This window comes from Taudactylus pleione, unplaced genomic scaffold (genome assembly GCF_031769625.1).
Source record: "Taudactylus pleione unplaced genomic scaffold, aTauple2 ptg000209l, whole genome shotgun sequence".
Lineage (NCBI taxonomy): Eukaryota > Metazoa > Chordata > Amphibia > Anura > Myobatrachidae > Taudactylus > Taudactylus pleione.
The window spans coordinates 2409477-2423695 of NW_028284611.1; the positions used below are offsets into that span (position 1 = coordinate 2409477).

The 14219-nt window shown below is 48.9% G+C and overlaps 1 protein-coding gene across 1 annotated transcript in view; it reads right to left on the minus strand.

Annotated features, from left to right (window-relative positions):
- LOC148517816 (uncharacterized) overlaps nt 1–14219 on the minus strand; it is a 137160-nt gene that overhangs the window by 19575 nt on the left and 103366 nt on the right. Inside the window, exons 13-14 of the mRNA XM_088478176.1 lie at nt 10701–10831; nt 1152–1205 (exon numbers count right to left, since the gene is read on the minus strand). Coding sequence (XP_088334302.1) covers nt 1152–1205; nt 10701–10831 — 185 coding nt within the window. The remainder of the gene's footprint in view (nt 1–1151; nt 1206–10700; nt 10832–14219) is intronic.

Consider the following 14219-nt stretch of genomic DNA (forward strand, 5'->3'; position numbering starts at 1 on the left):
GACAACATATTGTACAGATGATCAGACATGACACCAGGAAGATAATCAGACATGTGGAATAAGGTACTGTGCAGGGCCATCTTAATGTTTAGACACACTGGGCAGCTGCCCAGGGCCCCACAGTTTTAGGGGCCTTTGACAGGAGCATCTACATAGAGTGTGGGGCCGCTAGCTCCACAAATAGGAAAGCCAGTTGATGGGCAGGCAGAGAAGGATGCTCCCTGACCGCTCTGATTGTAAAGTACACACAGTCCGAGTGGCCAGACAGCATTCTCTACCTGCCTCCCAGTCTGCAACCACAGAGCCACATTTAAGGGGTGGAGGCAAAGGGGGCACAATCCCCAGGGCCCCCCTCTCTTAGGAGGCCACCATACTTTAATCAAAATTGCAGTGAAGAGCAGGAGCTGCACTGCAAGCTGGAGAAGAGAAGAGGGATGTGGAATCTGTAATCCTTGCTTAACATAATGTTTTTATGTATAAACATTGATTTTGTTGAAAGTACCAATACATCGAAAGCTCAATTTTATTTACCGTTTACATTTGTATTCCTGTGAATGGGTGGGTAGGGACCCCAGTGCATTGCTTTGCCCAGGGCCAACAATGCTGTTAAAACAGCCCTGGTGCTGTGTGATTATGTGTAGTATAATAATGTGCTGTGTGATATTGTGTAGTATAAGCTGTGTGATTATGTGTAGTATAATAAGGTGCTGTGTGATTATGTGTAGTATAATAATGTGCTGTGTGATTATGTGTAGTATAATAATGTGCTGTGTGAGACGTTATATCACTACAATGTGTTTCATCATCAGTGACATCATTCGCACACAGCTCTCCATTTATTTCCCTTCATGTTACTATGAACTAAGCAATATATACAAAGCCATAGGTCATTCTGCTCTGCATCTCTACATACATATTAATAAGCCCCAACAATTCCGGTTCCTCTCTAGTGCTACAATTATACTGTACCCAGCATGCAATGACAGAGCGCCCCCAGTGGTTACATAATGAACATGTGGTGCTGTGGGTCGCACAGTAAGTGCGCAGTGTGATGCTGATGCATACACAGAAGCCCAAAATGACTCCACTGCAACCAGCATCGACAATGCGTCCACCTCTTACTCAGGCCCAATATTCTATCACATTATTACCTCCATAGGGGAACCAAAGCCGTAATGTTCATTATTCAGCGCAATGCAAAAAGCCTGGAAAACAATAAAAGACAGGATTATAAGACTCGGTCACATTGACCCCTGTACATTACTCATTAGACCTCCTGCTATAATGTTCATGTAATGATTCTTCATACTAAACTCACATCATTATCTTTCCTTCATGTAATGTATATTTTCCCCTAAGAGAAATGGACAGAGACACTAGAGTACAGTATGTACATACAGGGGTTACATGTCCGTGGGATCGGGAGAGTGGTTGTATTTTTTATGCCGAGCCCCCTGGATGTCTACCTGGAGAAGGGGATGGACCAACACCATGGAGTAGGTAAGTCTGCAGTGTGAGAGCACATTAATGGTTAATAAATGGATAACATATTCGGTGTATGTGACTTTGTAACCATAGTGACTCCATTTTGTTATATATTGTCTTTTACATATCTATTTAGCGGGATGATGTAATCATAATATTAACCTTGTTATATTATATTATATCTTGTGTATGTATAAGTAGTAATTAGATAATGGAGGACCATGTTCTTCTTTCTATGAGATGTTGCCAGTTGGTTAATAATTGGTATTTCTACGTGCTATCTACAAGTATGTTGGGGCCCTATTGAGGGTTGAATAAGACATTGTATTCATAGACTGGACAGATCACCTCTACAGGTCAGACAAGCCATATATTTAAGGGGCCCATTCATAGCCTATATGTCTTATCAGTAGCAGCCACATTCCATTGGTAAGCTGTGTAGAGATGCTAAGCATTATGGGTAATCTGAGATTCGACACAAAGGAGCTTTGAAATAGAGTTCATCTCCAAACATACTAGGACACGTCATTACCTATGTCTTTGTCTGAGTATATGTTAGTACTTACAGAGCATGTGCAATAAAGATAAGTTTGGCCAATGCTATGTTGTAACCAATCAGTGGATACCCAGTATGTAACTAACAGGGGTGTAATATCTGGACAGCCAGCACCCATATACTAGGGTATATAAATCAGGACAAAGACAAAGGACCCTTAGCTCGTGGTAGACCTGAGACTGCAGTAGGGTGCTGCCAATGTATATTGACTGAATCAGGTGTTGAAGAAACGAGGGCTCCCTGGTGCCATACCCCATGTTAAGAAGAAGCTGATTGAACTGTATTGCTTGAACACCTAGCGGAAGCTAAGTATAACCTGTTTCTACTTCAGGGTCCATAATGGGTCCAAAGGGTTGACCTTGGGGTATAGCTGGATCTGGATCCATGGGCACCACGCAGTTAAAGCTTTGCTGCTCCCAGGATGCACTTGGGTCCGTCCTCCTCTATACCCCGCCCCCGAGCCACAGGCACCTCAGTTTTAGATGGTGCCCAGCCGGAGTCAGGTCACCCTGGGCAGTGGGGCTGCATAAGCAGCCCCTAAGCTTTATTTTTATTTTTCACAAGAAGATTTTATTTATTTATTTTTACTTCTTAAGAGCGGCAGCATCAGACTGTCCATCTGTACATCCACGCTGCCGTTCCAACAGCCCCGCTGGCGCTGTGACGCCAGTACTGATCTGGGGATCGCAGGGGGACCCCGGAGTCAGTACTAGCGTGGCTCCGGGACCTCCCACAGACTGCTGCCGGATGCATGGGGACAGGTAAGACACTGAATCTGGGAGGTTGATTGTAGCTGAAGGTGCAGTGAGTATTACTTCTCTGCATGGTATGTGACTTTTGCTAGTGCTGCCTGTCTGTGCTTATTTCTACTTACTGTCTGCTTATACCTATCCCTTTCCTTCTCCTATGGCCCGCAGGTGCATGGGGGAGGGGTGTTCTTTCTGTGTAACCTCACTTATATAGATCTACGTATTGGTGAGGTCTGTCACATACAGCGGTGTGCTACTCAGTACCATATTGTGGGCTGTTTGTGTTGCATACTTGGGAGTGCGCAGGTGTTATACGCCTCACCTCTTTTCGGTGATACATTTTTATTGCAAAAGTTTTGTGTCATGTCTGATGAGGAGAATGAGCGCTCCGTGGCTCCTGTGTTGTTTTCCTGCCGACGCTGTTCGGCAGGGGTTGATGGGGCGGATTTGTCTCAGGACGGTCTCTGCGGGCGGTGCCAACTGGTACCTGGTCCCTCTAAACCCCCGGTGATGAAGGATCCTCCTTGGGTGATGTTTACACAAGTGCTGGCTTCGATCGCGGACTGGCTTGCGGTCCCTTCTAGGGCGTTGCCCCAGCCTACCATCCGCCATTCCCCGGGTGTTACGCGTCTGGTGCAGTCTCCTCCCGGGTCTCAGACTGTGGGTCCTTATGCGGGATTGCCTGTATACGTGCAATCTCCCACGTTGACGCAGCAGTCGATGGTACCCTTTCAGGGGTATCCTCAAATGGTACCCCGTCCCTGGGTGGATGTCCTCTCCAGCTCTGTTCAGAGCCTGGCAGCTTCATCAGTGGCTTTTCAGTCAATGTTGCACAGTGATTTGCCCCCAAAGGCGTCCAAGCTACCCGTTTCGGCTTCACTGGCAGCGCAGTTCACGGACACGGACGTGTCTTCGGATGACGGGGAGCTCCATGAAGACTCTGACTCAGATGCCGGGGCCCAGGAGGTGGAGGCTAAGTCCTCCATTAATGTGCCAGTATTGGTTAGGGCGGTGCAGGCCAACCTTCATATAGAGGAGGATGCGCCGGCTCCCAGGTCGAAGTTCCCTAATTTTTTAAAAGGCCAAAGTAGCTTCGACTGTTTTTCCCCTGTCCAACCAGTTGACGGATCATATGGCGGGGGCCTGGCAGTTGCCCAGCAAGAGATTCCAACCGCAGAAACGGTTGGTTTCAAACTATCCTTTTCCTGAGGCTCATTGCAGGAAATGGGAAAGTCCGCCTGCGGTGAATTCCCATTTCACCCGCTTAATCAAAAGCGCTACGTTGCCTTTGCCGTCGATCTCCTCCCTGAAAGATCCCATGGACAGGAAAGTGGAGACTTGTTTAAAGTCTATCTACTCTCTCTCGGGGGCGGTGGCCCATCCGTCCATGGCCATCTCTTGGGTGGCTAAGGCCATCGAGAGCTGGGCCAACGCTTTGGAGGATACCTTTACGGATGATGCTCCGGAGATCCAGAGAGCGTTGATAGGAGAAATGAGGGATGCGGCTTCCTACATTGGGGAAGCATCGTTGGATGCAAGCCTGCTGACCTCTAGGGTGTGGCTGCAGCTGTGTCGGCGCATCTGTCCTTGTGGCTGCGGTCTTGGAGAGCTGACGCTGACTCCAAAAAGGGCCTGGAGGCCTTACCTTTTAATGGAGAGTTGCTTTTTGGTCCAGACTTGGATACTCTAGCTAAGTCTAAATCAGCCTTCCTCCCTTCGGCTTCTGCACCTACCAAGGTACGGAGCTCTGCCTTTCGGTCCTTTCGGGTTCAGGGCAAGGCCAAAGGTCAGTCCTTCCCGAGGCAGTCGGCGACCAAGGCCGCTTCTAAGCCAAAGAAGCAGGCTTGGAGTGCCAGGCACCCTTCTTCCAAGCAGGAAGATAAGCCTTCTGCCTGATGGGACGGGCCTCCCTCTGGGGGATCCCAGAGTGGGAGGCCGACTTCTTCTATTTGCCCAGTGCTGGCACAATACCACCACGGATGCCTGGGTTTGAGAAGTGGTCTCCCAGGGGTACACCCTGTCTTTTCGGCACAGACCGCCCCACCAGTTTTTCTGCATGAGTCCTTCTCAGGACAAGACCAAGACTGTACAGATTCAGGAAGCTATAGAGTCCTTGCTGAAAGCAGGGGTCATTGTTCCCATTCCTCAATTACGAGGGACGGGGTACTATTCTTCTCTGTTTCTGGTGCAGAAACCCAATGGTTCTCATCGCCCTATCCTCAATTTGAAGTCTCTGACCAAATTCCTCAGAGTTCCCAAATTCAGGATGGAAACGTTACGTTCCATCATTCTGGCGATGGAACCTGGGGATTACATGGTGTCCCTGGATATCCAGGACGCCTACCTCCATGTTCTGACAGCACCTCGCACCAGCGGTATCTGAGGTTCGCTATCCTTCAACATCATTATCAGTTCCGGGCGCTACCCTTTGGCCTCTCCACAGCACCGAGGGTATTCACAAAGATTATGGCGGTCATGGCCGCACATCTTCGGAACCAGAATGTACGGCTGCTGCCATATCTGGACGACCTCCTGTTGCTGACGAGCTCCCCAGAGGTACTGCTTCAACATCTCCACCTGACGATCGCTTGCCTGCAAGCGCACGGGTGGTTGATAAATTGGAGAAAGTCCTCCCTGATTCCATCACAGCAGATGGTTGATTTGGGAGCCCAGCTGGATTCTCGTCAGCAAAGGATTTTCCTGACTCCGGAGAAGGTCTCCTCCCTACAGCTGCGGATACACAGTTGCCTGAGCAGTTGCCGCCTGTCGGTCTATTCGGCTATGAGAGTTCTGGGGTCCATGGTGTCGACATTCGACATGGTGGAATTTGCCCAGTTCCATTCCCGGCCCCTGCAGGGGCTGATTCTATCAGAATGGAACGGGTTACCTCACCGGATCTGCTCTCAGATGCTGGTGTTGTCCCTGGAAGTTCGGCAGTCTTTGGTTTGGTGGCTTCAGGCAGCTCATCTGGTCGAGGGGCGCCCCTTTTGGAACCCGGACTGGGTCCTGCTCATGACGGATGCCAGTCTCCGGGGTTGGGGGGCAGTGACAGGCTCATTGTCACTTCAGGGTCGCTGGTCTGCGGAAGAAGCACTTCTCCCCATCAACATCCTGGAACTGCAGGCAGTATACAGGGCCCTGCAGTCGTCCGGCCCCGCTCTTCACGGAAGGGCGGTTCAGGTGCAGTCCGACAACGCCACCACAGTGGCGTATATCAACCACCAAAGAGGAACTTGCAGTCGGGCAGCGATGTCGGAGGTGTCTCGCATCCTTTGCTTGGGCAGAATGCCACATTCCAGCGATCTCGGCAGTCTTCATTCCCGGAGTCCTCAATTGGGAGGCGGACTTCCTCAGCCGTCACGACATGCATCCCGGGGAATGGTCGCTTCACCCAGAGGTGTTTCAGCTACTCGTGGACAGATGGGGGCTGCCGGAACTGGACTTGATGGCCTCCCATCACAATCACAAGTTGCCCGTTTACAGGTCAAGGACAAGAGACGCAGGCACATGTCTGGTAGACGCGCTGTTGGTGAAATGGACGTTTCACCTGGCATATCTGTTTCCTCCGATATCCCTACTTCCTCGGGTCCTGCGGAAATTCAAGCAGGACAGCGGCATGCTCGTGCTGGTGGCTCCGGCGTGGCCCAGACGTCCTTGGTACTCCGATCTGAGGAGCCTCTCCATCGATGCTCTGTACCTTCTTCCTCAGCGTCGGGACCAGTAGTCTCAAAGTCCCTGCCTTTATCCAGATCTGGGTTGGCTGTCTTTGACGGCATGGCTCTTGAGACAGCCGTCTTGAGGTCTCGGGCCTTTTCCAGTTCGGTTATTTGTACCATGCTCAGGGCACGCAAGCCTGCTTCTGCACGGATTTACCACAGGATGTGGCGCACTTACTTTCAGTGGTGTGAGTCCAGAAGCTATGATCCTCAGGATTGCTACACTGCCAGATGTTCACACCTTTTTCCAGGGTGTTCTCAGGATCCAGCCTCCCTTCGTGCCTCCTGTGGCTCCTTGGGACTTGGCGGTGGTGCTATGGGTCCTGCAGGGTCCTCCTTTTGAGCTTCTTGAGTCTGTGGAACTCAAGTGGCTGACATTTAAGACCGTTTTTCTCCTGGCAATTGCTTCTGCCAGGAGGGTGCCAGAATTGGGGGCGCTTTCCTGTCATCCTCCTTTTCTGATTTTTCACCAGGACAGAGCGGTGCTCCGCACTCGTCCTGAGTTTTTGCCCAAAGTGGTTTCAAAGTTCCACATCAATCAGGAACTTTTTGTGCCAGCTTTTCAGTCACCTGATCTTTCAGCTGGTGAGGCTTCCTTAGATGTAGTCCGGGTGCTGAGAATCTATGTTGGCCGGACTGCTTCGGTTAGGAAGTCTGATTCATTGTTTGTCCTCTTTGGTTTTCACAAGAGGGGTTGGCCTGCCAACAAACAGACGTTAGCCCGTTGGCTTTTTTCCGTTATTTGTGAGGCTTATGCACAGGAGTGTTTACCTGTGCCAGCCTCTGTTAAGGCTCATTCCACTCGTTCTGTGGGTCCCTCTTGGGCTGCTAGACGTGGCGCCTCTGCTTTTCAGCTGTGTAAGGCGGCCACTTGGTCTTCAATTCAGACGTTTTTGAGGTTCTATACGTTTGACACCTTTGCCTCTCAGGATGCATCCTTTGGGCGTGGGTACTCCTTTCAGCACAGGAGCTTCCCCGTCCTTAGTTGAACTGCTTTGGGACATCCCCAAGGTCAACCCTGTGGACCCCCTATGGACCCTGAAATAGAAAACAAGAGATATGATAAGAACTTACCTTTGTTATCTCTGTTTCTACGAAGTCCATAGGGTCCACAGGGCGCCCGCCCTGACGCACCTGGCTTCATATGGGCTGTGTGGCTGGTAACCGGTTTTCCGTCTCCCATTTCTGTGAGTATGGTTTCTTATGTGTTCCAGTCTTCCTTCTCTCTGTTTAGTCTCCTCCTCCGGCCTTGGCTGCTTACCAACTGAGGTGCTGTGGCTCGGGAGCGGGGTATAGAGGAGGACGGACCCAAGTGCATCCTGGGAGCAGCAAAGCTTTCACTGCGTGGTGCCCATGGATCCAGATCCAGCTATACCCCAAGGTCAACCCTTTGGACCCTATGGACTTTGTAGAAACAGAGATAACAAAGGTAAGTTCTCACCATATCTCTTGTTTTCTTCTGTTTTGCATTGTAAAAAAGTGTGAATTCACTCAATTGGTCACGTGTGTAACTATTCACTTTGATCAGAATGAAACCCACCGTAATACAGACATATATATATATATTTTTTTTTACAGTGGGCAGGCTTGCTGGGATCTGTAGTCATGCTGTAAAGAACAAATATTTCTCTATTTTTGCACAATTACCCCCTACATCCAGCACCACCAGGAATGCGGGGGAAAAGGTTGATCGTTGGGAGGTGGATCGCTATTTATTTTTGTGGTTCCACTTTTTAAAGATTACCAGCCCTGCGCTGACCAGTTTGCAGTTGGATTACATTATGGCAGGAGGTCGCCAAGCTGTGTATCTTCCTGCTATAATGTTATCTCGCCTGTCTGGTTCAGCCTGGTGCTGGTTATAGGAAAATAGGGGGGACTCCACACCGTTTTTTCCCCAGGTGTTTAAAACTGAGGGCCTGATTCAGAGCCGGATGCTCTGACAGAGCTCTCGCTCTGAATCAGAGTTGTCCCATTTATTTTTTAGAGCGGCCTCCTGGTCGCTCGCATAGCTGTGGGTAGTTCACTGCTGAGGCTGCCCCCAAACGGCAAGCATTCCCATGGGAACGCCTCCATTTGGGCGGCCACCCCCCCCGGCCTGCCCACCAAACGGGCCGAGCTGTCAATCAACATCGACAGCTCGGCCTCTTTGGTGCGAGACCCGAAGCGACGGAGAGGCCATCGCTCGCCGGGTCTCGCGCAAGCGCACGACGGACCCGACTCTGTCGTGCGCATGCGCACAAGCCTGACATCGACCCGGTTGCGAGCGCTAAGCACTTGCGACCGGGTCTGAATCAGGCCCTGATTCCTATGTGGTTAAATCACAGCCCAGTATTTCTTGAACAGAGTGTGTGGTGTTTTGCTGAGTTTGCGATGAAAATTAGTTGCAAAATTTAAAGAAAAGTAGTTCGCAGTATACTCGGCCTTTCCTCTATACTGTATACTCGGCCTTTCCTCTATACTTTATACTCGGCCTTTCCTCTATACTGTATACTCGGCCTTTCCTCTATACTGTATACTCGGCCTTTCCTCTATACTGTATACTCGGCCATTCCTCTATACTGTATACTCGGCTTTTCCTGTACACCGTATACTCGGCTTTTCCTGTACACCGTATACTCGGCTTTTCCTGTACACTGTATACTCGGCTTTTCCTGGACATTGTATACTCGGCTTTTCCTGGACACTGTACCATACTTGCCTACCCTCCCGATTTGGTCGGGAGCCTCCCGAAAACGGGTGCCGCTCCCGACCTCCCAGGAAGGCAGGCAATCCTCCCGGCCCCGGCGATGTGCCTGCGCTATTAAATACAAACCCAGCAGCAGGGGGGCCGATGACGTGATTCGCCCTGAATCGCGTCATCATGGCTCCGCCCCCGGCTGCACAATGCCATTAATCACGGCACGGCTGCACAATGCCATTAATCACGGCATTGTGAAAAGGGGGCGGAGCCACGATGACGCAATCGTGCTGTCACACCCCCATGCTCTGCCCCCAATGCCGCGTCATGTGCCGGGCCCCGCCCCCTTTGGCCGCGTCACGCCCCCAGCCCTGTAAGCCCGACAGCTCCCTCCCGGAAGGAGGGAGCTAAATGTCGGCAAGCATGCACTGTACACTTGGCTTTTCCTGGACACTGTACACTTGGCTTTTCCTGGACACTGTATACTCGGCTTTTCCTGTACACCGTATACTTGGCTTTTCCTGTACACCGTATACTTGGCTTTTCCTGTACACTGTATACTCGGCTTTTCCTGGACACTGTATACTTGGCTTTTCCTGTACACCGTATACTCGGCTTTTCCTGGACACTGTATACTTGGCTTTTCCTGTACACCGTATACTCGGCTTTTCCTGTACACTGTATACTTGGCTTTTCCTGTACACCGTATACTCGGCTTTTCCTGTACACTGTATACTTGGCTTTTCCTATACACTGTATACTCGGCTTTTCCTGTACACTGTATACTCTGCTTTTCCTGTACACTGTATACTCTGCTTTTCCTGTATACTGTATACTCGGCTTTTCCTTGTGACTTCTTTTTGTTTACTTGTATTTTACTAAAAGTTGTCAGACTGCTCCTGATTGGTAGAAACGCTCTGTACTCTCCCTGTAATAGTTACTGTTATCTGAAGTCAGCGGCACAAGTCAGGGGCGAGTCTCCAGACACAAGATGGAGGTATACATACAGTATGCAGTCTTTATGTCGACAGAATTGTATTATGTTGAAATGGTTAAAATGTTGACTTGCTCTATATCGAAATCTGCACTGTATCGACATGGTTAAAATGTTGGCATATGACATGTCTATATAATCATAATGTTGTCAATAGAAATCTTAGTGCTAGGGTTAGCGTTAGGATTAATGTGAGTTGTCGACATTTCAACAAATCAACTTTATAACATTGTACATGTGGACATTATGAACATATCAATGTGTATTCTGTCAATATGAAGAACATGTCAATATTCTGGAGTCTACATTATGATTGTTGGGAGAGGACAATTGCAGAAGATTGTTACTCTCTAATACTGTGATTTACGGGTAAAGTCAGTCAGCAAGTTATAGTGTCCTCTGTCATATGTATTCTCCACCTCATATATTACTTTATTATTCATTTAAACACAATATTCCCTGAACACTCTCTTATATTGGAGTGTAATTCCACTCAGCATCTATCATTACTGTAAGGACAGACCTTTAGGTATCCCCCCAATTGGGCACAGGTAATTTGGATCCCACTGGTGTCAGATTTACAGTGATGCCAAATTTCTCCCATTAGGTCAGATATGTAGGTTGTAAGATGGCTCCTGAAATTCTCATCCATATCTGTGAACAAAGAAACATGATGATTGGTTGGAGAGACAGAAGATGAAGGCCTGATACAATCTGTCACCACTTATACACATTAAGTGAAGACTTACCACCATGTACTGCTCACACCACTTTACACTACTTATGCTCAGGGCCATAGCTATGGTGGTGCGGCCGGTGCCTCCGCACAGAGCGCAAATTTGCTGAGGGCAGAACACCGACCGCCCACCATCTCTCTCTATTGTTCACTTCTTTAATCTAGTGCCAGGCGGCCGCTGCTGCGTGTCCGCGGTGCCCAGCACAGAGGAGTCAGGGCAGACAGATGCAGCCTCCCCGCCTCCTTCTGATGTCCCAACTCCGGCGGCAACCTATTAGGGCAGGAGAGACGGAGGCGTGATTACATCATAACATCTCCCTGCCCAAGGCTCCCAGAGGTCAATGAGGAGCTGCTGGCTGCTGTGTGGTGGGGGATGGCGGGCAAGGAGTGGCGCGGTGGACACAGCACACAGGACTGGATGATAAAGGACCGAGGACCTGCCAGTGCCAGGTGAGGTCTGACTGGCAGTGTTAAAAGTAGTGGCAGTTGGGGGGGTGAGGGGGGGCACCAATTAACTTTCTCGCACAGGGCACCAAAATGTCTAGCTACGGCTCTGCTTATGCTCTCTACTTCAAGTGACCATCAGGACTTCCACACCGGTCCATGTGCGGACAATCCTTATCACTGTAACCTTTGCTTACCATGAAGCTAGGGAACCTATAGTAGGAGCATCCACCGTAACCTGATTTTTGATGAGTGCAGGATATTAATAGAAAACGAAGGATTCTCTACCAGAGTGTAGATTGGAACAAGACTCTTTTTTGGGCTCAAAATTTACCAAACTCTATAAGAGTATTTTATTAAAACATAACTTTAAATAGTGTTTGTTTAAAATATGTAGCATCATAGATCAAGAAATCAATGTCTTTAAAAAGACAAAAAAGAAAAAAAAACTCATATTGAACTATCACTAATTAAGTAATGATGACTTAGCACCCGGGAGTCTCAATAAATGTATAAACTATTCTGTTTTTTGTAACTTCGCTCCACATTTATGTACCGGTAACTACTAGGACAGTTCAGTCTAACATTTTCTAGTCTTAGTGGTATTATCCACTCCAGTCTTATTTTATGTTATTAGGATTATAACATTCACATTTCCATATAGAGCATTTTATTTTCACTTATGACAACTTCTCGCTAACAGCACATCCCTGCTAGCACAACCTTATTATTTTATGTGATCTTCTTACACAAGAATCTAAATAACAACAACGGGATGTAGTTATGAGACTGGTGGCTGCATGGCTGCCGGTATCAATCCCGACAGCTACATCCCAGCATGGGATCTAATATAGGCATATTGAAATACCAATGCCTATATTAATCCCGATGCAGGACCCCCCACAGGATACTGGACCAATCGTCCAATGCCGGAGGAGAGTATCCACGTAGCCGGGGATGGGGGGAGTTAGGTTTAGGGACCCCCTGGGGGGACTTAGTATTAGGCCCCCACCCGGGGAGGGTTAAGGTTAGGCTAGGGGAAGGGAGGGTTAGGCACTAGGGGGGAGGTTATGGTTAGGCACCCCCGGGAGGGTTAGGTTTAGGCTGCGGGGTGGGGGAGGTTAGGGTTAGGCACTTATGCGGGGAGGTTAGGGTTAGGCACTAGGGGGGAAGATAGGGTTAGGCACTAGGGGGGAAGGTTAGGGTTAGGCACTAGGGGGGAGGTTAGGGATAGGCACTAGAGCAGGGGTTTAGGGTTAGGCACTAGGGGGGAGGTTAGGGTTAGGCACTAGGGAGGAGGTTAGGGTTAGGTACTTATGGGGGAGATTAGGGTTAGGCACTTATGGGGGAGATTAGGGTTAGGCACTTATGGGGGAGATTAGGTTTAGGAACTTATCCGGGAGGTTAGGGTTAGGCACTAGGGGGGAGGTTAGGGTTAGGCACTATGGGGGGAGGTTAGGGTTAGGCACTAGGGGGGAGGTAAGGGTTAGGCACTTATGGGGGAGGTTAGAGTTAGGCACTAGGGGGGAGGTTAGGGTTAGGCACTTATGGGGGAGATTATGGTTAGGCACTTATGGGGGAGGTTAGGGTTAGGCACTTATGGGGGAGGTTAGGGTTAGGCACTTATCCGAGGAGGTTAGGGTTAGGCACTAGGGGGGAGGTTAGGGTTAGGCACTATGGGGGGAGGTTAGGGTTAGGCACTTATGGGGGAGGTTAGGGTTAGGCACTAGGGGGGAGGTTAGGGTTAGGCACTAGGGTGGAGGTTAGGGTTAGGCACTTATGGGGAGGTTAGGGTTAGGCACTAGGGGTGAGGTTAGGGTTAGGCACTAGGGTGGAGGTTAGGGTTAGGCACTAGGGTGTGTTAGGGTTAGGCACTTATGGGGGAGGTTAGGGTTAGGAACTTATGCAGGGAGGTTAGGGTTAGGCACTAGGGGGGAGGTTAGGGTTAGGTATCCCTAAAGGAGGGTTAGGGTTAGGGGGGAGAGGGATAGTTAATAAAACTTTCGGTCTGCTGGCATCGGGATTTGAACCGATGGGCTTAGGTCCAGCGGTAATATATACGCATTCCACAACAACCCATATGTTTACCCCCTTTTAACCAACCCCCATCTTAGTACAAACATAATTTCACAAGACAATAAAAATATATATCTCTCCATTTAATTTTCACATAATAACTACACTTTTCAGTTTTATGAGATTTGGAGAGAGGAGGGGGCCCATGTGCAGCCTACGTTTGGGCCCCCCTCCTCTCTGTCATCACAGTAGATTCTGGCTTAATGCATTAATACTTTAGACATTTATTACTCACATGTATTTATGTATATAGAATGTATATCATAGTCCTGTTTCCTGTATATATCCCCTCTATCTCAATGTACTAAAGGAGGAGCTTTCCTCCCCAATCATCTTTTTCACGTTTTTTTTTCAAACCAAAAAATGGCTGCACACGGTGTGGAGACATATTCTTTATCAGTAGTAAATAACCTCCAACAAAATGGCGGCTGTGCACAGAACTACCCCCACCAAATATTCATCATTGAAAACCCTCTGAATAAATTAGCCACACTTCAATATACAGCCATACAGCCATACTGCTATCACGATAGCACTCCCCGCAATCCCCGGTGACTGCCGGAGACCGGAAATGATGTACACTTCTGGTTCTGGTTTTGCCGCAAACCGGACCTAGCGGCAAATAGCACCAAATTTGAAAGTAAGCAAAAGATAGGTTAGGGATATATAAGGCTCTGTATTACACTAAACTATTCACCCATGAGGAAGCCTTTTCAGGTGAAATGTGTAGTGACCTTTTGACTCTCACCTCCCATACTTATATCTGCTTGAGAGAATCTCCCTGAC